General features: G+C 48.5%; 1 protein-coding gene across 3 annotated transcripts in view; it reads right to left on the bottom strand.

The window, feature by feature from the left end:
- Positions 1-24,731, bottom strand: part of BCAR3 (BCAR3 adaptor protein, NSP family member) — a 125,421-nt gene that overhangs the window by 38,719 nt on the left and 61,971 nt on the right. Inside the window, exon 1 of one of the 3 annotated variants that reach the window (XM_066376750.1) lies at positions 18,587-18,843. The exons of 1 other annotated variant lie outside the window; for it this stretch is intronic. In XM_066376750.1, coding sequence (XP_066232847.1) covers positions 18,587-18,670 — 84 coding nt within the window. In that variant the 5' untranslated portion in view covers positions 18,671-18,843. Of the gene's footprint in view, positions 1-10,247; positions 10,437-18,586; positions 18,844-24,731 lie in introns of those variants that run through there. One more of the 3 variants, XM_066376751.1, reaches the window with a different exon arrangement.

Genomic DNA, 24,731 nt, shown 5'->3' with positions numbered 1-24,731 from the left:
TAGACCAGTTTTGAGGTATTTTACAAAGGAAATTCTAGCAATTTAAAGTAACACAATAGTACCTCTGCCCTGTGCAAAGGTTTTATGCATCTGTGTGGTCACCCATGTCCTTTGAAATTATCATTCTATTCAGGCCAAAGAATCCTCCTACCCTTCCTTAAACTACATCCTGAGGAAAGAGTGGGAGAGAAACATTTTCACTTACTTTATATTCATACGCATTGTTCTTTCATGCATAGCCCAGAATTAAGCAGGAGAGGGGACAGAACGAAGGGCAGCCTCAGAAGGCCCTCAGCTTCCAATCACGGGACAGTAAAGAGGACAAGCACATCACGCAGATCTGGTCCAGTTCCTATAGCCTTTCTCCTAGCTTGTAACTGCCTCCTCATCCACACTGTTTTTTTGTAGACATCTTCTGAATTCAATGCGCCTCAAAGACTGACTGGATTGAAATCCTTCTCTATTCCTCTGTCGGCACGAGACTCACGGGACAGTGGGCATCGTGACACCCAGAACAAGTTGAACATAGTTGTTCTCCCTCAGAAAGTTTTTATACCAAATGGCCATGCAACACTCACTGACCCTTTGGAGTTTATGGTCTTCAACTACCAGACCAAGAGAGACAGCGAGAAAACTCATCAAGAAACAATTTTTCACACACAAACGCTATACATGCTACTAATGACCATGTTATTGCGACATCACTGTTCTCCAAGCTCAAAAATTCTCTCTTCGCCGCTAAATTTGAACGTTGTTCCTAGAACGCAAGTCTGATTCCTTGTTTCGGAGCTTCCGACCTTGAGGGGGAAGGAGGCAGTGAAGGGTGGCTGGAGACGGTGGTTTTGCTGCACCAGTGCGGCTCCACCCTACACAGCAGCTGAGGCACAGCCTCCGGAGGAAGGGACGTGACGGGGCTGTGGGTCAAGAACATTCTGCCCGCAGGTCTTGCCAGGTTCATTCAGGGACCAAACCCACCCACGGCCACCGAGAGAACAAGAGGCAGGCAGGACCCATGTCTTCCACTCCAAGGCTTGCCTGAATTTGATCCACTGAAAATTTAGAAGTCGTTCTTTTGGAGTGGGGGGTGTGTGTGTAAGAAAAGGTGCTATGTATATAAATAAAGTATAAAGCATACCTTGAGCAGGACAGAGAGGGAGAGAGGGACGGAGGGAAAGAGGGAGGGAGGTTAACTACTATATCATGGTTACCTACTCACATGGCTCCCATTAGCTTTGGGCTGATGAGGAAGGTAAATTGGTAACTAGGGCAAATGCAGGGGGTGGAGGAGGCCCACGCTTGTCACTCTAAGTTGAAAGTTAGTTAGAAATTCATGAGTTGCTATAATTGTCGCTTTTCATGGCAATCTGAGTCTAACTGCATCTTTCCTATTGCCAGCATTTTTAATAACCCCGATGGCAACAAATGTAACTTTAAGAGCACGGCCAGCCCATCCCCTTCACACACAGGCCACTGTGCCACTGAGTGGCTGAGTGACTTTGGACAAATGAGTTTACCTCTCTGTAAAGCCTCGGGCTCCTGGTCTGCAAAATGGGCATAATGGTGTCCTGAGATGGTAAAAGTATGAAATGAATCCATATCTGTAAAGCACTCAGAACGTACCTGACATACAGTCAGCACTACCTGTCAACTGTTATTATAGACTCGTGTCAGACTGCTACGAGTCCTCTGGTTACGTAAATGAATAGTTCATGTTTCAGGTGTTTAAGGTCTGATGCACGGAGGCATGAGGGTTTTCGCTGGAAGGGAAGCAATTAAGGAAAGCGACCTCGCACTTGCACCAGTGCCTGCTGACTGGCCTGCAGAGGTCTGTTCAGTCCTCTCAGGAGAGCTTGCTGCTCCAGCACCTCTGGTCCAATTACAAGGCCAGGACTGGTCCTAGCTTGCTAAGGTTTGCTGGCTCAAAAAATCATGCCTATCTCCCTGAATCTGGAATGAACATCTCTGCAGCCCCACACAGCCCGCAGCAAGTCTGGTCCTGACAGGCCAGAATAGCCGGAGCCCCGAGATGGTTGGGAAACACATTCTGGAGGCTCGGAGCCAACTCCACGAACGTGCTGGAAACCTCGATTAACACAGGAACCTATTTTCAACAGTTCTCCGGGGAAGAAAAAGCTGTTCCAGCCTGGGAGGAATGGCGTTCAGGGTCTCATCTTGCAAGGGCTGCATGACATTAGAGTCTGCATTTCAAATCAGGGACAACAAGGGGACCCAAACTCGGAGAAGGCTGGTGTTCCTATGTCCTTGGATGAGGGAGATCTGTGGGAAAGCCCCAGAGGAGGCTGCTGACACTCATTTGCATGTAGGAGACAGCTGAGAGGATTAGAAAAAGATGGCATCTGCATTATAATTAATATGATTTTATTCTGTCCCTCCAGTAAGAAAAGCTTCCGAGTTCCACAGAATTTTAAATTGTGCAAATCACCAGCAAAGACCCTGCCTACAGGCCCAGGAGTAGAGTTGCATTGCGGGTGGGCAGAGGAGAGAGGCTGCGGAGGCGCCAGTCATGACTAATCAATTTGCCACCCATCGGGCCACCAGCAAGGGATGACAGCCATGGTCCCTCCTCTCACAGAGAACACAGTCTGGGAAGACTACACACAGGCATGGTTTAACCAGCCCTGAGCTCTAAAAACTCACTGCCTGGACCTCTTCCCTGACCCTCCAGCTTCTTTGTTTTGATTTCTCTAGTGTCAGAACGAGAAAAGTCTCTGTGGCCCCAGGTGGGGTGGGAGGCTGGGGAGTCCTGGTTGGCCCTTGAGGATAAAACTTGAGAACAGGAAGGGTATTTGGGGCAATTGAAGTCAGAGCAGTGGGGCTCAGTTGGATGGAGGTTCTGTTTGGGGAGGAGAGGGCTGAAGCACGCAGAGGTACGAACGATAGTGGGTATGGAATGTGTGTGTGTGTGTGTGTGTGTGTGTGTGTGTGTGTGTGCGCGCGCGCGCGCGCATAGATACATTACATATATACATCACCCCTCCGCCCCCCAGAGTGCTCCATATTTTCTCCAAGCCTGTGGTTCACACCTCGCCTTCCTGACCATTGCTGGTTGACCCAGGTAAGGGCCCTTGACCCAAGCTGGTCCAGTCAGAGTTCTTTCTGGGGTTCTTCTAAGTGGAACTGAGTCAAGAAGACACTCTGTCAACTTGCTGACAGTGTTATGAGACTTGAGCTGTGTAGGTTGCTTTATCTGTTTCCGGCCGGGATCAGAGTGTGCTGGGAGAAGGAAGCTGGCACGCGAAGCGCAGGGGCAGCCGATGGGGAGTCTGGCGGCACGCACACCGCTACGGCCGGCTGAACGCACACCGCTACGGCCGGTGATTATACCACCCAGTCAGTTCCCTTGTCACCTAAGCTGGTGTGCACCAGACTCCTGTCACTTGTGTGTCCTGACCCAGGAAGGTAGGGATTGGACAGCGGGAACCCTGACACTGCAGGCTGAGGGCTGACCTTCATACTCCAGATAAAGTACTGAAAATCTCTGCCCGGTTATCAAGGTGATCACTTCATAAGTTATATAAATGTCTAATCACTGTGTTGTATACCTGAAACATAATATTGTATGTCAACTGTAATTGAAAAAAATTTTTTAAAGAAAGAGAGAGAGAGAAAGAAAGAAAGAAAGAAAGAAAGAAAGAAAGAAAGAAAGAAAGAAAGAAAGAAAGAAAATAAATAAATCCCTGTCCAGGAAGGCAACAGGTGGAAAAGGTGCTGTTAGATCCATCACACTACAGTGAGCAGAGTGCACTGGACGGGTGGGGCTGTGGACACAAGACCAGTTCAGTCTTCCAAAATGTGCTGCAGGTGAAATCTCATCTTCAGTCCTTCGGGTTGGTGTCACGGTAGGAATATTTACCAGAGTCCCCTGCAGAGCTCAGATATCAATATAGATGAATGGAACCCCATCTCCGCAGAACCTGATCCTTCCCCTTTCCTGGGCATTGGCCCCACCTCTGCCCTCATTACCCAACCAGAACCCTCAGCACTGGCTTCCGCTGATCAAGAAATTCCTGCTTCTACCTCTTTCCAATGCCCACGCTAACCCCCGTTCTTCTGTTCTCCCTAACCATTTCCCCACCCTCGTGTCTGGTCCTACAAGCCGTCACCCCAGTGCCACAGACTGACTCTACCACTCCTGCTCAGAGACTCGAGGGGTGTCCCCATGAGGGCTGACAGGAGACCCACAGTTTCTTCCAGTGCCCCCACAAACAAATGAATGGGCTTCTTAGGCCTAGAGTCCACTCTCCCAGGGCTCAGGCCTGGCTCATGGGGATGCCAACCCCCATCTGCCCTATCGTCCCAGCTCCCTGAGCATGAACACATTTTCTGCAGCCCGATGAGCAGAACCACTCTCCTTGCCATACACTGATATCTCATACAGGGATTTGGGTCTGAATTCGCTAGGAGGCCCAGATCGTGAGAGGGCCATGGACCCCCAGAAATAACTGGCAGACACTTCATTGGCAGGGAAGATGAGCAAGAGTACTGCCATTAATGCAATGGTGTCCATGAGTCAGCAGATTTTGGTCATTATAATTTTTAGGCCTTTATTTGGGTCCATGGGTTGCTGAGGTGTGGAGAAATATTGGTAATGTTCCGTAGGGCTCAGAGTCACCTACAAATAAAACCCAAAGCCTTCCTAAGGCTGGTGATGCCCTCGTCTCTCTGACCCTGAGCTCCCTTCCCAGTGTGCACTGACATGGAAACCTCATGGCAGGGACCGCCACGGACCCCTGAACCCACAATCTCTCATGTCCCTCTTTCCTACCTCTGTCACATGGCCCAGCAGACAGTGACACACCTGTAGAGGTACCAACTGTGTAGCTGGAGCCCAGGCTGAGGACTGGGGAGAGGGCATGGGGAGGATGAGGCGCTGGGCCCTTGGGAGCCACAATCCATCAGTTGGATTTTATCTAAGGGGGCAGAGAATCGATTGACTCTACACATTGGGGTAAGGGAGTCTGCTAAGCACAAGTTCTGAGAGGCCAGAGGCCACGTCTTGGGCCTCCAGAGCCTCACCCAGGACCTGGCACACAGCAGGGACCCAGTGAACACAATTACTAACTAGCACCAAGCTTGCCTTCTCGCCCTCTGTGTGGCAGCCCCCTTGTCACCAGCTGGGGAGAAAAGGAGAGAGTTGGAAGTTGGTCAGGAACAGGTGACCTTGTCTAACTCTCTAGACTTTTCTTATTTCTTTATGTACCTAGGGGTAGCAGTTTTAAACCCCCTTCCAAAGATAACTCCTAGCCACAAAAATTGCTTTACTAATGTTTTTTTTTTACAGGATTATAAAATCCATCAGAAGGTTTTGGAGATAGCTAGACTTAGAGATTCTAGTTCTGGTGGAATAAAAAAGCTAAAAGTTATAACAACCAATTTCTACTTAGGCATAGGTTTGTTCTGTTCATTTCGGTTCAAACTCAATCGCTCTTGGGCTTCTGAGTAGCACTAAATGGTTCCATCTGTGCAGGGTGACACGAAGCGCTTTCCCTTGGTGGCAAGCGCACTGCATGCCTCTATCTCAATACTGCAGTGCGCATGCTGGCTAGCTCCGGCTGACTGACGGGGACAGTGGCAGTGTGAGAGAGCAAGAAAGTTTCACTTTTTGCACAGACTGAGGAGTCCTAGTACAGAGACTGGGAGTCCGTCAAGGCCTTGGGCACTTAGTCAATAAGTTTTTTTTTGAAATCTTTGTGTGTGTGTGTATGTGTATGTGTGTGTGAGAGGGGGGGGGGACAGATAGGGACAGAGAGAGAGGAAGAGAGAGAGATGAGAAGCATCAATTTTTCATTGCAGCACCTTAGTTGTTCATTGATTGCTTTCTCATATGTGCCTTGATGGGGGGGGGGGGCTACAGCAGACCGAGTCACCCCTTGCTCAAGCCAGTGACCTTGGGCTTAAGCTGGTGAGCCTTGCTCAAACCAGATGAGCCCACACTCAAACTGCCGACCTTGGGGTTTTGAACCGTGCCATCACCTGGTCAGGCCTTTTTCTAAATCTTTAAAAAATTTTTTTTTTCAATTGCAGTTGACATTCAACATTATTTTATATTAGTTTCAGGTGTACAGTATAGTGGTTAGACATTTATATAATTTACAAAGTGCTTCCTCCAATAATTTCAGTAACCACCTAGCACCATACATAGTCATTGCAATATCATTGACTATATTCCCTAAGCTGTTCTTCACCTTTGTGACTATTTTGTAACTACGTACCTATTTGTAATTCTTAATACCTTCACCTTTTTCACCTAGTCCCCCCCATAAGTTTTTGTTGAATTTTTAAAATTATTTTCTAGCCTGACCAGGTGATGGTGCAGTGGATAGAGCATGGACCTGGGATGCTGAGGACTCCAGTTCGAAACCCCAAGGTTGCTGGCTTGAGCGTGGCTCACCTGGTTTGAGTGTGGACTCACCAGCCTGATTGCACGGTTGCCGGCTTGAGTGTGGGACCATAGACATGACCCCATGGTAGGTGGATTGAGTCCAGAGGTCATCACTGGTCATTGGCTTGAGCAAGGGGTCACTAGCTCAGCTGGAGCCCCCAGTCAAGGTGCATATGAGAAAGCAATCAATGAACAACTAAGGCAGGGGTCTCAAACTCAACTCAGCATGTGGGCCGCAGAGCAAGATCACAGCCGTTCGGCGGGCCGCACTAGGTCTACAAAAGGCAACTGTTATGCAACACTTTTCTCACTGCAGTTGAAAACACAAAAAAATCAGTACAACAAGCACAATCGTACATGCAGTTTACTCAGTGTCACAAAACGACCAGAAACTGTAGTTCGCATCACAACTGCTGTTAACTAAGCTAATATCTAGCTAGGATGCTAGAGAAATGCAAAATACAAGTAGGCCCCTAGGCTTACTTAATTTTATCCAAAATATTTTGAACTTCATGGATTAGTCTGCGGGCCGCACAAAATTGTTCGGTGGGCTGCATGCAGCTCGCGGGCCGCGAGTTTGAGACCCCTGAACTAAGGTGTCACAAATATGAATTGATGCTTCTCCTCCCTTCCTGTCTGTCTGTCTCTGTCTTCTACCTGTCTCTCTCTCTCTCTCTCAAAAAAATTATTTTCTAGTCATTCAGTCTATGATCAAGGCAGACAATTAATACTCTTGAAATAAAAAAGAAGGGAAAGTGTGCATGAGGAGAGGAGGGGAGGGGAGGGGAGAGAGAATGAAGAGGGGAAGACAGAGCCTCTGTGCTATTCTATCCTGTTAGGCGTGCTGGCCACAGCACCCAGAATGCCACCAGCTTTCAAACAAAAGCGTCTTTCTTCTGTCCTGTCCTGGCTTATTAACTGAGGGAGAGGTCAACAACAGTCCAGGCCTCTCACAGGTTGTACCAAAGAACTCCACAAGTCACGTTTCTCTAGAAATCTCATCCAGAAATAATGATCCCAAAGTTATAAGTCTGCCTGGCATTCTGGCTCATCATGGAAAACTGCTCTAATTTCAGAGGTGAACCCCTGTCCGCAGACGAGTTGGGAGGGACACCGCTCAGGATTGTGCCAGGTGGCCTTCGCCTGGGTAAGGCACGAATCCAGAAAGACCCTCATCTCAACCCACGGAACTCTGGCAAGACCTGTGAGGACACGAAGCCTGCGTCATCACAGTTCCTAATAAATGTTGTAAACACATGAAGAGATTGGACTCACCCTCTCAGAAAAGCACGTTTGATAACCATCACACAAAGCGCTACGAAGCCTTGCTGCGGTTGCCACATCTAAGATTGTCTTGTGAATAAATCCAACTAAAAAATGAGATTCTTTGGAGATTTCAGAAACTTGGCCCCTTTGAAGCTTTGCCTTCTGTTGAATCGCAAATTCCAAAGTAGATCAAGGGCTTTGAGAGATCCAATTGGTATTTTTTTTTACCATTAAAAAAGTGCATAAATTGATCATGAACCCTCAGAATGAATAAATCTCAACGACTTCTGCCACCCAACCCTGCCTACAGGCTGAAAAATAAAAATTGAGCTCCCCACAAGTTTCAAGTACAGCGACTTTTAGTACAAATCCTCATGTGTTTTAACCTGAGGCAGAAGGGGAGGAAAGGGGTGGCATGTGTGGCAATCCTGAGGCCTTGAAACGAAATAGTTCGTGTGTTGGGGTCCATGTCACCTTTTATTGACACTCTCCAGCTTTATGGCTTGCCTAAAGTATTTTGTTATAATCCGAAGATAAATGAAGAAAGGCTGGAATTTACTAAGCCATCTTTCCCCAGTGGAGTGCTAGGCTAGACAAATACAGTTTCTCATGCTAATACCTATGATTAAAGCCAAAGCCTTCACTTAAATAAACAGTTAACGTTGTAGATAAAAGTCCAAAGCAAAAATAATGTTAAATCCTAATTTTCTCTCTCCCATTTGGAAGACAAAAAAGCCAACTGGGCATTTCAGCCTGACCCAGCGTGGTGGGTGGACCCAGTGGTACAGTGGCACTACATTTAAGGAGGTTCCCTTCAAACACCACCTTCAAAATTTGTTTATTGATTACAACAGTTGCCCGGCAGATGGCAATAGAGTGTCTTGAGGAAAGGATGCCTTATTTGAATTCATACAAAGGCACCTTGTGCTAGCAGGGCGAGGTCCTACGGGTGTCTGTCCCCAGGGCCTCTTTGCCTTTTAGGTGTTGGCGTTCTTGACAAATGGGGTCCACTGGTCTCACTTGGGTCCCTTGCCTCGAGCCTGCCTCTTTCAATCCTTACATCACAGCTCAGGAAAGTAGCCCTTGTGGGCAACTTCCTAACTCATCCACACTTCACCCCATTGGCCAATGTTCTCCAGAAATAGCAAGGAGGTCCATTCTAATCGAGAGTTTGTCACTGGAACACTGTGCTTCCAATTAAACTCAAGGACTTATGGAGAGCCCGCTGTGCCACTCGGCCTCCCTGGCTAGATCTGAGGGGAGATGCAGACAGGGTTAAGAAAGACCCCATAGCCCGACAGGGCGACAGCCTCTGTGAAGAGATGACATCTGAAGAGAACGTGCAGCAATCGGCCCCAAGCAGCTCTGTCAAAGGTCTCAGTGTTCCTTCTCTGCCTTAGCCAGGGCAACGAGGGCTCCTCACCTCACTGGAGACAGGGATCAGTAGCAAAGAGATTTCATAAAATCACAGCAAGTTTTAGCTTTCTGAAATACTTCAGTTGATTTGATGCTCAGGTTTAAGTGCCTTGACAATATAAATTTCTTTTTCCAAATCCTAGAAAGAAATCTCAGCTGCAGCAAAGATCTGCAGATGGCTCTGGATGCCATTTACCACATTATAATTACACCCGTGTAACTTATCACGCTTTATACCAATTCTCACTCCAGTGCCATTAAAAACTGGTTTGCAGTTTGCTGTTCAATGAAGATGCTTCATTTTCCTACTATAAGTGATTTTTCTTGTCACAGACAAATGATGATACAGGGGCATGAGAGCCTGGTACAGACAGGAAAATGCCATCAAAACCCCTAGAGAGCCCAAATCTGAGAAATTTCATTATATTCATTATCAAACCTTATCAGAGGCTTACCAAAAGAGGCTCAGGAACCGAACAGGAAATAAAGAGGTTGTCTGGAACACCTTGCTTATCAAGGTTCTGAGAAGTCCCCATTAAAATCTAGCTTTCTGTGTGTGTAAATGAAAAAGGACTAACTTAATTTTAATACGTGCAGACTGGAGTCTGAAAGCAGCGCCCCTCTAAACAAGCAGCACTAACGTTATCCTCCGTTCAAGTTTAATTACACCAGAACCAATCTGCACCCACGGCTCGCTCTGAGGTTAAATTCCTAGGGCCTTGTATCCCCAGTCATTCTCTGAGCAAGGTTTCCTTGCCATCCTGTAGGATCATAAAGCTATCTCTTGTTTTTGAAGCTCAGTTTTTTGTTTTTGTTTTTTGTATTTTTCTGAAGCTGGAAACGGGGAGAGACAGTCAGACAGACTCCCGCATGTGCCCGACCGAAGCTCAGTTTTATTTTGATAGAACACCAAGAGACTGATAATTATTTTTCACTGAAGGAGACCTATTTTGGTCTGAAAACTGCTGGAGGAATTCAAAGTTTGACAGAATACAGTACACCCAACAGGAGAATGGCTTGTTTTCTTCACAAACATTTCCCACATGGGGGAGACCTGCTCAGGGCACTCTGTACACTGTAAGAGCCCACCTGGCCCCAAGTGGGTGCGCCCCTCATGTCCTTGACAAAGCATTATTTACCCCTGGGCTTGCTCAATGCTCACCTCCAAGCGGGTCTCATCTTTCGCTGGTAATAGATAAACTGAAACACGATGATGTTTTCAATAGGCTGTCTGTTAACATCTTGCCATGCTGAGAGCTGCTGCGGGGACCTTCCCCTCTAGGTCAAATTTAGATGGTGACCTCCTGGGGCCACCTGCAGAGGAGCGGACATGCACGAGGCAGCCCCGTGTTCTGATTCCTCCCAGCGAGATAACGAATGTGCCAAGCTTAAGGCGAAGGCCAAAGGTCACTGGTTGCACTTAAAGGTTTATTGGGCCGGTGAAACAAAGGCTTCAAGTAAAAGCAAAGTACAAGTGCAACCTATCAAAACCCCTTCTAAACCACTTTGCTCCCTTTAACCACGTCCTCAAGTGACTTCCAATAATACCTCTTTCCTCTTACAGGGTTGGCACATAGGCTAAATGAGACAATGCAAGTGAAATATTAATCACTAGGTCTGGTGGTAAGATTCCATTCAGTTATAGTAGGGCTTTGTTAACAGCTACAGGGAATGAAGAAACAGAGGCTGCCTGGCTAAGGCAGACCTCAAGATAGGGGTCTAATGACCAGCTGTATCAGAATACAAGAAGGGGCCCTGGCCGGTTGGCTCAGTGGTAGAGCGTCGGCCTGGCGTGCAGAAGTCCCGGGTTCGATTCCCAGCCAGGGCACACAGGAGAAATGCCCATCTGCTTCTCCACCCCTCCCCCTCTCCTTCCTCTCTGTCTCTCTCTTCCCCTCCCGCAGCCGAGGCTCCATTGGAGCAAAGATGGCCCGGGCGCTGGGGATGGCTCCTTGGCCTCTGCCCCAGGCGCTAGAGTGGCTCTGGTCACGACAGAGCGACGCCCCAGAGGGGCAGAGCATCGCCCCCTGGTGGGCGGGCCGGGTGGATCCCGGTTGGGCGCATGCAGGAGTCTGTCTATCCCCATTTCCAGCTTCAGAAAAAAGAAAAAGAAAAAAAGGAAGAAAAAAAAAAGAATACAAGAAGGGCCTGACCTGTGGTGACACAGTGGATAAAGCGTTGACCTGGAACACTGAGGTCCAGAATTTTCATGATTTACTCAGACTTGTTGAGCAAGGTACTGACTGACATCAGAATCCAAGTCTCTCAAAGTATATATATAAAGAACTGGAAATGTTTAGTTCGTATAGAAAAGACAGAAGGAAAACATGAGGATGGTGTTGAAATAGCTGATGGCTTGGGCTGCTATTGTCCCAAGATGACAGGTCAAATTTTCTTGGTTCAACTCCCTAGAGAAAGGAATTCAGAATCTCTCCTGTCTTATTTTGAGGTGCCCACTCATACCAACCTATTTGACATGCCCAAAATAAACATGCTCACACGGGGGGAGGGTATGCATCTGAAGGTCGGTTAAGTCCATCTAACAACAGAATGAGGTGAATACTGCAGGTGCATAGCTTTTGACTCAGTACAAGGAGAGATCTTCTAGCAATGAGAGTCGTTCAAAGGTGGGAATATACTGCCTTAAGGGCACAGTACACTCTCCATCTCTAGAAATGTCAAACAGAAAAGTAATAAAAGGACCTCCTATGAAGATTTAGGATAGGCTGACAGTTAGGAACCTACTAAAGAATCCCAACTAAGAGATAGTGAGGCCTGAATTAGTACAGTGCTGGTGGTAGAGACAGGGAAGAAGAGGCAGAGGTGAAATTAGGAATAAAACCATGAAGACTTAGTAACTGATGAGACATGGATGATGACTAGGCTGAAGAAGAGGTATGGGAGTTCCCAGAAGACGACTGAGCGACACTCTCCCAATATAGAAGTCTGAGAGGGAAGCAGGCTTGTGGAAGAAGGTGCAGAGCCTGAGGTTCCCAGGGGCCACATGGATAGAGTGGCTCCCAGGCTGTGGTATCCAGGTGCCACAAAGAAGAGCTGGAAGGAAACACAGCTTGAGAACCCTCAGTATAGAAGGGGTATCTTAGCTCAACATTACCTAAGAGATGGGTATAGAGGATAATATATGAGAAGAGGGCTAGGGGACATTGGCTTTTAAGAGGTAGTCTAGAAAGAGAAACTAAAGAAAACAAGCATCTTAGTCTGTTCGGGCTGCTATAACAAAAACAGCATGGACTGGGTGGCTTAAATAGCAAACACTTATTTCTCACAGTTTGGGAGGCTGGGACATTTGAGATCAATGCACCAGTAGATTTGGTTTCAGGTGAGAGCCTGCTTCCAGGTTCACAGATAGACCTCTTCTTGTTGTGTCCTTACAGAGCAGGAGGGGCAAGAGAGCTCTCTGGGGTCTCTTTTTTTTAGGGCATTAACATCACTCATGTGGGTTCTGCCCTCATGATCTAATAACCTCCCCAAAAGCCCCTTTCTAAATACCGTCACATTGGAGGTTAGGATTTCAACATATGAATTGGAGGACAGGGGATACAAATATTCAGTCCTTAACAACAGGGTAGAACTGGTCAGGAAGGATTCAGGAGGTCAAGTAGAATATGGTGTCCTAGAGGTTGAGGAAGCAGACTTTCAGGAAGGAATGGCCAACAAGGTCAAGAGGGTTCCAATGAAATCAGAGTTGGACAGCATCCACTGGACTTGGCAAAGTCACTGTGAGGGAGAGGGGTTGGAGTGGCCAGTGGGAAATGAGTAAGCAGAGGCGGTGTGAACCAGCTCTGAGGGGAGGCAGACAGGGACCAGGAAGGAAGGGATGGAATGAGGATTATTTTTAGAAAGGGAAAGACTGGAGCATGTTTATAGGGTAAGAGGGAAGTGCTGGTAGAGAGGGACAGACTGAATTGCCCTGAGGAGTCTCTGAGAAGGGGTGGTCATGGGCACAGGTGGCAGGGCTGGCCGTGGTGAAGGAGAGGGCACTGCATCCTTGGAAGCTGCAGGAAGGAAGCAGGGCACATGGACGTGCGTGTAGCGGCAGTGTGTGGGGCTGGGTGGGGACGGAAATATGTCATGCCTGATGGTCTTCACTGGTGTTGTGAAGTAAACAATCTTATTATGAGTATTAAAGAAGACAGGGCTTAAAGAGAAGGTGGAGGGAGGGAAACAGGAGCAAGCTGAGCAAGGACAAGCAAAGGTGACAGGAGGCTTCGAGGACATGAGTTAAGGAGAGGCTGTTTACGCTCCTCAAACTCAGCCTACACACAAAGGGACCGGCCCACAAATCCCCACCTCGCGTCCCGTCCACACTGTTCTCTGCCCAGCGCACAGCTCTGCACACTTGGTTTCTCCACCACCTCTCTGGTCTCATCTCCGTCCACTCCTCAACTTCAGCTGATGCCCCTTTTCTCTCCCTCATGCCTCTGTGCCTACTGTCCTTTTAGTTGCTGTTCAGCGTGACCTGCTCCAGGGCATTCCCTGGTCCAGAATGGGGTTAAATACCTCTGCCCAAAGTCTCACAACATGCTGCACATCCTTCCTGCCTCTGCACCTGTCATGCACCTCAGAGAGCTGCCTGTGTGTCCATGCCCTACATTAAACATGGAGTTGCTCCTTCGGGGCAGGAATTTTCACTCCATCTCCCCTGCACTCCTTAGGCCCTCAACACACATGCTGGTCCTGGCCGGGTGGCTCAGTTGGTTTGCGCATCATCCTGATAACATCAAGATCATGAGCTTGATCCCTGGTGAATACATAAATAAGTGAACAACAAATCAATTTTTTTTCCTGTCTCCCTTCCTCTCTTGCTAATTAATAAATTAAATTAATTAAAACACACACATGCTGGGCGAGGGGGTGGCCATGGGGAACGGGCAGGTGAATTTCAGGTGGGAGGCTGGCTCAGTGGTCCCTACGATCTCACCTCACTAAGGAGCTAGGTTTCCAGCTTGCTGGTTCTTTGTGCATATCTGCTTTTGTAAAAGCACACATGTATTCGAGTGGACAGTGGAGAGAGTTGTTTTCCACGCAAACTGAAAGACTGATCATAGCTCTTTCACAAGCTGGAAGAGAGAAGCTGTGCCGTTCTCATGGTCAGACCCAGATTCCACAGTAGCTCCGGGGCTGTGGACGCACTGGAAATCCAGATGAGGACAGAGATGAGGCAGCGGCGTCCAACCCTGAGGCACTCCTCTCCTCTCCTCCCCAACCAGGTCAGCCCAGTCTCCTCTGCTGGCCTGGCCTGGGGACATCCAAACATACATCAGCGGAAAAGACAATGTCAGTAAACACAGCACAGCAGAGGTCCTCCCGGTCCTGCAGACCTCTCATGTGCAGGGCGGGAAAGCCTGTAGCCTGTGCACCCCAACTCTCTGCCCCCCCCCCCCCCAGTGTCTGGCCCAGGCCCACTTCTTTATGGTCCTGGAGATGCTGAACCGCTGATGGAATTTTCCCAGGATCTCAGTCTCTTCTCTGCTTCCCACCCACTTCTCTCCAACCAAAACAAGGCCTCGGCCAGGATTCAAGCTCAGGGGTCTGTGGGGAGAGGGTGCTGGGACACAGCCCCTGTGCTTCCCGATGCTGAAGCCAGATCCCTGTAACTCCCAGATGTCATTGCATGTAGGCCTCTGGAAGAAAAGCTGTGCTGGGCTAATGTTTGGAGGGCAGGGCAGAGAAGTGAGCCACCAGCAGCCACCCAGAGGAGGGGACGAGTTGGAAAGACGTTGCCCAGGAGCTTTTTCTACCTCGCCCAGCTCATGCTGATGGTGTTCAGCCCCACCGACAAAGGCAACTTAAGGTCACTGTCGACACTGAGCTGTGTAGCTAGTACTCAAGCTGTCACAAAAGCAAACAGATCACAGGACCAGGTGAAGGGAAGACAAACAGGACCTTGTTCCACCACATGCACCCTGACAGGCAGTTTCTAATAAAACCAAGTTCCAGGGACCCAGTTCTCTAGGGATAAGCAGGTGGGACACCCAGAGAGGCTCCAAATATTTTTTTTCAGGGGCAAGGGAAACAATTTCAAGTTAAACAAAATACAACAGAAGTTAACAGCACAATTTAACCTGTTTCCACTACAGCACCTCGTGGCTACAAAGGTCAGGGAAACCAGTGCTTGGGAAAGTAGATGCTTAGAGTCCACAGCGTCCTAACCGTGACTCCTCACTGACAACCACTGCCAATGGGCTCACCACCTGGTTGGCTGAGACTCATTTATCCACAGACCTCATACTCTAACCTTTGTGCTTATGCTCTTTCAGGAAAGTGGGGATTCTGCATGTGCAAGGTACTCTGTTCTCTGAGGTTCCCCTGGAGTTTTCTGACATGACCACACTAACCTTCACATTGATAAGGTGGCAAATTTCAGCTCCTTTCCCCCCTGCCCACACGCAAGAAAAATCAGACACAGGGGACCAGAGAAGTAGAATCTGTTCCCAGTGCTAGCTCCAGAAATGTCATCTATTGAGCTTCTCACCAGATTCCTCCTGCAGGTCACTAGGAAGCTGCCCGGGGTCCTGCTACCACCCCCAGCAGGGTCACCTATACTGCAAAAACTGGATCCCTGAAGCCTCCCTGAAGTTGCAACTGAAACCAAGACTCACTATTTTTTCCTAGGTGAACTGCAAACTTGCTTCAGGTCTCTATGGTATTGACATGGTATCAGAGAAAGCCATGTCTGGCTTGCGGCCAGACAGCCTGACTCCTACTCCTGGTTAGCTACTCAGTGATTCTGGCCAGGTTTCTGAGCCTCAGTTTTTCTTCTGTGGAAAGGGGCAAATTATTGCCCTGCCCGACCCAGAGAATCGGTTTCGACATGTCAGTGGGAGATGCCTTGTGAAGGCACTCAGACCCTGGAAAGCCTTTTGCAAATGTCACGAAATGAGAAACTATGCTCTAATTCTTCTGTGGGAAGTCCTTCTAAGGCAGAAACCATGCTCAATTGTCACTTATCACCACATTCCACAGAGTGCTACACATGGAGGGGGCTACTCCATTTGACACTCAGGGACTCTGGAACTTGCATGTGCTCCACTGATGTTATGGAGCAGGAATCTCTTCATTTCAAACTCTTTTCCATTGGGCATAAACAAACCATGCTTTCCTTTTCTCACTGAGGATCCAGTGGTCTTTTTGTGAAGTGACGGCCACTGTGAACCCTTCTGGGGTGCTCAAGTCATGTCGCTCAGTGTGGCTGGGACATCTCACCTCCAACTCAACCCTTTGAGGGCCAGCGATGACTGTGTACCCTTCTACCTCCTCTTCATTCTTGTCCCCTCCCATTTAATGTCTTTCCAGGACCTTTGTATACATGTCCACATGGGGCCCCTAAGTACATTCTAAGTTCTGCAAAATCTCTGCAAGTAAGATCTCATTCCCTGCAAGCACCAGTGTGATTGGTCTCCTATGGAGTGAAGCAGCTTTTATATTTTTAGTTTTCTTCCCATACAACAAACACTATTAATAACATTCGACTTTCTCCAGAGATGATATGGATTAGACCAAACGGAAAGTTACCATGGCTACCGTAGTGTTATTTTCAGTATGAGAAATTCATGCCAGGGGAAGCAGCATACATGGTCAAGAATTGGAGCTTTATTTCTGCTTTGCTATCAGGCAATCGATCCCAATTTAATTGTGAAATTCTAATTGCAACGGAAACTAATTATGAGCAGCAAGACCTGAAATCCCTAATTAAAGTGAGAGTCAATAAAGTGATTCAGCATTATCACTGAGGCAACATTGGCAGGAAGAGGAACTGAAGCCTGGGTGGATTTTCTTTCCCAGGTTACTATCTAAGCAAAACAAGACAGGGAAACGTCCCTTGAGGGTGAGAACCCGTAAGCTGGAACTGAAGGCTTCAGTTTCTGGTGAGGGTACAGGCCAGGCCGCCCTGTCTCTGTGCTATGAAAATGCAGCAAACTGGTGCTGGCATACAAAACCTGGATGGGAAGAAGGGTGTTTCCACCAACAGTCAACCACCCAACGTGGCCATGGTGGGGGGGGCAGGGCTAAGCTAAGGGTGCGGGTCCGGACTGACCGCATACATTCCTTGTCTTCCTATGCAGGCCTTGGAGGACAGAACAGCGCAGCAGCAAGGGTATGCAAACAGAATCTTCTTGCTCAGACCTGGATATTTATGGCCATCTCCTCACATACCAGATGGCTGAGTCACACTTTTCTGAATTAGCAGAAGCCAGTTTATGAAAGGACTTCTATCAAGAGTAAAAAGCTACTGCCAATCCCCGAAGTGCACGCTTCCCTGTGGGACCTCCTGGTCTTTGACAGCTTTAAAATACTGCTAATGGCATGACTTCATCGGCCCCACTCTAGAACAATCCATATTTAAAGCCGAAAGCCCATGGCCCTCACATCACCCCACCAGGCTCCAGGACAGAAAGGGGCTCTTAAATCAGGGCGAGGACACGTTTAACCAATGATTAATGACTCAGCCTCCTCCAAATTCCCCGACAAAGAGACAAAAATGGACTTTGCTGAATGGTTAGAAAGCTACTTTGAACACTGCCACGGCTGTTGAATCAGAAGAAGCCACACTCTTCCCATTCGGTGCGTATTTATCTACAAAGGGGTCTTTCTCCTTTTAACAAGTTTTCCTATTAAAGTTTCCTGAGAGATTTTTTTTTTTAAAGCATTACTGAGAAGAAAGAAGCAGACAGTCATAACGCTGTTGTAGCTTTTCCAACAGCACTGAGCATGTCCATTCCACAGAGTAGGAAGAGCTCCTGGAGAGCCCCCAGACTCCCGCTTCTCGTGAACACGAGGGCCACTGTCACGCGGGATGGACGGGAGTCTTCCAAGGCGGCCGAGGCTCACCTTCGCTCTCGGTGTTGTCGCAAGCAGGCAACGGAGAACACGGGCCTTGACTTGAATTAGGCAAATGTGGTTCTTTGAATATTTTCATCGAAATAGTGTGTTGACATATTACGTAAAAACCTTTGGCAACGGTCTTGTAACAAAGGTTAAAAATGGGAGCAGTAAAGAAAAAGACAGTTCTGAATCCTGACAGGTTTTGAAACCTGGCTGCAATCTGAAAGGAGACACTTGACACTTTCTCTACATGATATATGTTATCGGCCTAATGCACAGGCAGGCTAAGTGCGGAGAGGGGCGCAGCCACCTCACATCCATTATGAACGAGGGAAGAGAGAGACAAAGAGGAAGAAGAAAAAAATAGCTTTGTCTTATTGAGCTATTTTGGTATCAGATTTCAGCCCAAAGAGACTGAAAGTGTCCTGAAAAACAGAGCTTCACCCCAAAACACAGATAAGGAACCCCTTTTTGTGTGACCAGATTCTGCCTCCAGGGGAGGCCCACCGGCAGGGGCTTAGGAAGATCCTCAGCCAAAGAAAGGGCCCCTGTTTTCAGCCAGCAGCCTGCAAACTTTTAGTGCCTTTGAGAAAACTAATGCTTTCAAGACCCCAAAAGAATTTTAGAGGTACCTTATCTCAAAGCCACACCTACCTTGACTCCAAGGAAAGACTTGCGGTGATAGAAGCAGCACAGAGCTGCCGAGAGGGCGTGGAAAGCATTGCATTCCTTGGGCATCCTTCAGTCTTCGGCCCCTGGACCACACTGGCTTCTTTGGGATTAAAAGAAAGGGGGCTCGGGGCATCAGAGCCCCAGTCACCCCACAGCAGCTGTGTGGCGCCCTCCTGCAGTCTGGTGGCCAGGGGAGTGAGCTAGCTCCTACTCCCAGGCCGGGCTGGGACTTCTCCCCTCCGCTGAAGCCAATACGATCTACTCGCTCAATTCTGGCAGGCTGGTGTCCAGCCTGCCATGCACACAGTGCCAGAAATTCTCATGTGACCAGACTTGCTTTCTGATGAAATTCTAGCCTCTCTTAGAAGAGGCTTTGGGCTTTTGCTGTCCCCTCAATGGAGAGACCTGGCAGAAATTATCCCCTCCAGCAGCCTTTCCTTCTCAGGGATGAAGGCACTAGGCAATTTGCTACTAGAGGCTTTCTGCTTGTCATCCCAGCACCTTGACATTAAGGAAGCACACATCACACCTCTCTGCATTGAGACAGAGGCTCCTTTAAGAAAAGGACCCAAAGGTTGACCAGGGTGTGACTTTCCCCTGGGAGCAATCCTAGAAGTCCTAAGGAACCCAGACAGGATCCCTGTCCCCATGATCCCAGTCTACCCCTGAACTGTTTATTTTTAATTAGGATGCTTCTGGCAGCTAACTTGCAGCTGATAACGTTGGCACAGACATCATCACTACTGGCAAAGCCATGTTGCCTTTTGGTGTTTAATTAGCAAGTCTGTCAGCAAACACCCTCAGCACCCCATGCCCTCCCCACCTGGCTGTGCAATCTACTGGGAGGATGGGGAGCAGGCTATGTAGACTCTTCCAACCTCTCTGTCTCTCCCCTCTCCTTCACACTTTAAATACTTTGCTTTCATCATCCGACTTCACTTTAGTTGCCCACCCTGCTTAACCAAGATCTAGCACACGAATGTCACATCCAACCTGGCCGTGCTAGTTCTTCTATGCTGAGAGGCCTTCACCCCTCCCAACGGCCTCCCAACACCTTTGGGGGAAAGCAGTTGCTTTTCTTTCATTCTAGCAAGATGCTCAATTTTTTTTTTTTTAAATCAAACCCAGGTTTCTGCCTGTAGCCCTTCCTCTCCTACTGTTCCAAATATTAACTTTCTGTGGCTCTGGCCACTCAAAAATGGAATGTGTCCTGAAGCTTTCTAAAACTTTGCACAGGCAGCAACTTGCAACAAGGAAGAAACCAGAACCTGCTCGGTCCAGGAAGGAACACCACCAGATGAAGCATAGAGAGGTACAAAACTGCCCAATGGGAGTAGTGTCAAATACTCAGAAGGCCTTGGCCTTTGGACGAGGTCTAGTTGGCCTATGAAATTAGGGACTTGTTTGTTCAGTGCCTGCTGAGCAGCTTCTCTGCTGGCATAAGTGTGTGGAGAGAGACGGGACAGAGTCCCCCCATGGACAACGTGGGGACAGACCTACACAGGCTCTGTCCCACAGGAACTACCAGTGTGCTCTCTCCTCCATTCCTTCTCCATGGTTCTGGAGGTCAGATGGACTGTCCTGGGAACCCCCGGTTCCTGGGAAGCCCACCTGAGAACATGGAAGCAAGTACCAAGGGCGGTAGAACTCACGTTTTGTTTTTGTTTTGTTTGGTGGTTTTTAGCTGGAGGGGCCCTTGAAGATGGCCCAGTAGAGGGGTCATATTGTCCCTCCAACGCCCTGGACTGCAACCATGAGGATGCATTTCTCTGCCCCCATTTCTGTTAGATGGGGTTCAAAGGGTGAGTCTACATGAGCAACTAGGGCCTATGACTCCAGTGGTTTTGTGGGGATGATTCATCAGTCAGGCCAACAGCCATCAGGTAAGGGCCCCAATTTCACTTGCTATTCCCCTTCCCCTCAGGCTAAGAAACTCCCCAGTGGCTTAACCACCCCCCTTCAAAAATACCCCCAAAAACAAAAAACAAAAAACTGCACTATTTCCAGCCCTGGAAAGGGAGAAAAGCAGTTCCTTCAAGCCTGCACAGAAATTCCGTGAGATTAGTCAGCCAAAGCCTTTGAATTCCAAAGCCCTTGAATCCCAATACCCTACGCCCAGAAAGCATGAATGGAGTGCATTCCTGCAAGAAAACATGCAAATAACTCAGACATGTAAATGACATAGAGTTATGGAGTCCAGTGCTCCAGGGCCTGAGTAAAAGCAAAACAACAGAGCTAGGTCACAGCAGAGTCACAGCTCTGGCTACCTGAGGTTTTCCCTGCTCACTCTAAGAAATGTCTCCAAAATACCCCCAAGATTGGTTCCATCAAGATTAAAGGAATGGGCTGATCTTATTAGGTAACTGTTTCCTAAGTACTTTTTATTTATTTTTGTTCCACACCAAAAATAATTCCTGATGCAACATTCAAAGGTCTTAAACAATTTTCTCCCAAAATGGTCAAGGAGAGAGACTAAAATAACCTGTTGTTACTGCAACTAAAGATGATAATTGCATAAATTCGTGAAGTGCCCTTCACTGAGTTGTTACTGCTTTTAAATGTCTCCCATACACACTGATCAATTCCCCCTCATTCTCCCTACAGTGATTATTCTATTTTTGTTACAAAGAAACAGAGGACTAGAACTGCATGTCACTCAGCAGGGAACAAAGGACCAAGGACTCCAGCCTGTAAGTGCAGAACCCGGTAACTGATCACAAGGAAACACAAGTAAGATTTTTTAAATGTGTCATAACTGAACCTGTTACAGAGCCCCGTGAAAAGGCTGTGATTTGGTACACTGGGGCAGCAGTCACTCTCTGATAATCTAGTACATGTGATTTAGGATGAGTCGAATCCAGATTCAGGATTTTGCAAATGCCACACTCTTCTGGGAACAAGGTTCAGTGTCACTAATGCAACTCCAGGGACTGATGGATAGAGGCCTTGGCAGTGGAAAGCAGTGCTCTCTGATGCTTCCTCCGCCCTACCCCCAACCGCCTACCACCTGGGAGGCTCACTTCCTGTACCAGGAAAAATACACCTGTGTAAATAGGGGTGGGCAGCCAGGTGAACCCCTGAAGGAAAGGAAATCCCTATCTCTCAGGATAAAGCAGATGAGGGAAAGGCTCCTAGACAAGTATTGCCTTCAATGCCATTTTTACATTGGCTAGCCCTAATACTACCATGCCCTATTTAGCAGCCATGGAAACAGGAGCTGCCTGCTAGCCGTATTTCACAGATACGTGCTTCCTGTCGGCAGCAATCCCGCCCCCATGGGCTACAAGAAGCTGAACGCAAGTATGGAGCCCCTTTCACAAAGTGCCCAGGTCTTCACTGGGAGATCAGGCTTCCTGCGAGGCAGACCTGCTTCCTGAGGCAGCTTGGGGGGAGAAGTCCATGCAGAGGAAGATGCGCCCACCAGGTATCTGCTTTGCCTTGTTTCGGGGCAACCAGGAACACAATACTGCCCATAGGCCCGTTCCCCTTCCCAAAGCTAGCGAAGATTCAAGGCATTAAACCTTATAGCCCCGTGGACGGTGCCACTGCCCATGATGGGTGGCAGGCAGGCTGTGATCTGAGGGCACTGGTCCCAGGCTGCAGCTGCAAGTCCTGGCTCATCCCTGCCCACAGGGACTCACTCAGAACGTCAGTGAACACCAGTCATCATGGTCAACTCAGCTCAACCTCTTGTGTCCACCACTGAGACTCCACCTCTCCAGAAAGAGCGATCTTTCCTGGCTTTTTGTCTCCACTAAACCACAGCGATTGGGCTCTGTGGGAACCAAGACAGCTTTAATGAAACAGGGAGTAGGCCGGTGCTATGTGTTGCTTCTCCTGGTGTACTAAGAAGTGAGCAAAGAAGGTTAATGTGAACAGGCCCAATCCTCAACCTCCGAAGACGCCCTCTGCAGGCTCAGCAAGAACCTGCGACGCGTGGGCCAGAGAAGGGGCACATTTATCAGCAGCAGCCTTGCTTCCCAAAGCTCCCGGGTCACCTGGCCTGCCTGCCGAGTCTGCGCAGTAACCCGGAAGGTGAAGTGGTGGGGAGGGGCTCGCGTCAGTGCGCACAGCCTCCCGCAGCAGGCGTCAGGGCTGGAGGCGCAGAGCTGGACACGCGAGACTGAGGAGGGCCCAGTGGGAAAGGCTGTGGAAGCCAGCTCCACACCTTTTTCTATATGCAAATGTCATTTATTTCTTGCTCAAAAAAAAAAAAAAAAAAAAAAAAAGAACGCTCCCAGGGAGGAGGGCAGGAAAGGCATCGCTGTGGACAAGATGCTAGCTTGCACCGGGCACGCAGAGGGAGCGTTTACAAGTGTGTGCTGTACCCCTACCTCTCAGTCTGACCGCCCCCAGATTCCTCAAGGGGTAAAAGAGTATGGCTGTTAACTCTGGATGTGGTACTGATCTGCCCAGCACATCAGCAAGGCGACTATGGACAGTTCACACAAACAGATTTCTCTCCACTGGGCCTGATGTCATCCCACAAATCTGTTTCTCTAACTAGTTATTAAAGTTCTATAACTGGTAATGTGAAGCGAAATTGGGCGAGCTCCCGGCCCTGACTTTTCTCTCTTGCACTATCATACACAATTCCATCACACACAACCCCCCTACAGTCCACCCCATTTCCTGGAATCACTCCGGAAATTCTACATTATACAAGCTCAATTTTCTGTTTCTAGAACTAAGCTGAAATTAAAAGAATGTGCACAGGGCACGATTCCAACCTCTCAGACAGCAGTCAGACTTTCCCGCGGTCTCAGCCTCTGAGTCCATGCGAATCAGGGACCCTCCTCCCAGGACAAAAGGCACATACTGTAATGTTTTACCCATAATATCAGGGAATACTGTGTCCCCTGCAGCCCATCCCTATACCCTGAAGAGTCTTACCCACCTGGGATGATCCATCCACCACCTGCCCCCAAGCTTCCTTCTAGTCCACACTCATCGTGCAGGCATCACACCCTGACCAGGCATTTGTTTCTCTTGTCATCATAGCTCCTGGGTTTTCTTCGCTGTACACGTTTCTATTTCCCCCTTTCTTCCACTTTTGGTAAGTATGTTCACTATGTAAGCAACTAATAAGAGTGACCCAAAAGCCCCCCCAAGGGGCCCCTCCCATGCAGAGCACTGCAGAAATGGGCTGAGGGGCACCTACAAGGCAAGAATGGCAAAGTCTCCACTCCCCTCTCCCCCACTGGCACCAGCTCTGTCTTCTCATAAGCACTTCTGCAAACTGCCATCTTCCAAAACTGAGCTGCAAGGCATATCTTTGTAAGTCTCAAAAGCCACACTGGGAGGTAGCAGGGTAGGGGGAGAGCTGGGGGGGTTCAGGTCTCCATTGCACCACCAGCAAGCTGGGTGACCTTAAGAAATTTCTTAACCTCTCTGAGCCTCAGTTTGCTCTTCTAACTTACTATGTTTTTATGAGGATCAAGTGAGGTAACATAAAGAAGCTGGCACCGACACATGATAGGCACTCAGCAAATGTGAGCTTCCCTTCCTTTTCAAAGGAAAGGACAAGCCCGTCTCCCCGACTTGTGCTCCCTGCAGGGCACATGCCCAACTGCAACCTAAATCTCACTCAAATTTGGTGTAGGAGCCAAGCCCCCAAGAACAGTGGGGACAGCTCCACCCTGGGCCACTAATAGGCTCCAACTGGCGCTACTGAGACTCTTGAACCTTGAAAGCCAAGGAACAATGAGGAGCAGTTTAAGAGTCATTTTAGCCTTAAACATTTTTTAGCCTTTACATTTTAAGGCCACATATTAAAATTGCACATATAATTTTATTCACATTTGCTCAGATGTCTCAGTAGATGACTTCTACTCCAGAGTCTTTGTTGTTTGGGGAGCTGTTTGTACAGACAGCCTGTGTATCTATAGCATCTGCCCACTGGGACCTTACCCAGGGGTCTGCTGGGTCCACCCACAACCACTGAGCTCTCAGCGTCCACCCCTGCTCCAGCCAGTCTGACTTGGGACCCTGTGCCCCTACCAAGGATCTGGGTTACAGCCCTTTTTTCCCATTGTCCCCACACCAAGTTGGCTGTAGAACTGGGCTTCAGCCTATGTCCTGCCTGGATGCCCTTCCTGACGCTCCTCCCAGCTCACCCTGCTCCTTG

This window comes from Saccopteryx leptura, chromosome 3 (assembly GCF_036850995.1).
Source record: "Saccopteryx leptura isolate mSacLep1 chromosome 3, mSacLep1_pri_phased_curated, whole genome shotgun sequence".
In the NCBI taxonomy this organism is placed as follows: Eukaryota; Metazoa; Chordata; class Mammalia; order Chiroptera; family Emballonuridae; genus Saccopteryx; species Saccopteryx leptura.
This window is presented reverse-complemented; position numbering and strand designations above follow the sequence as displayed.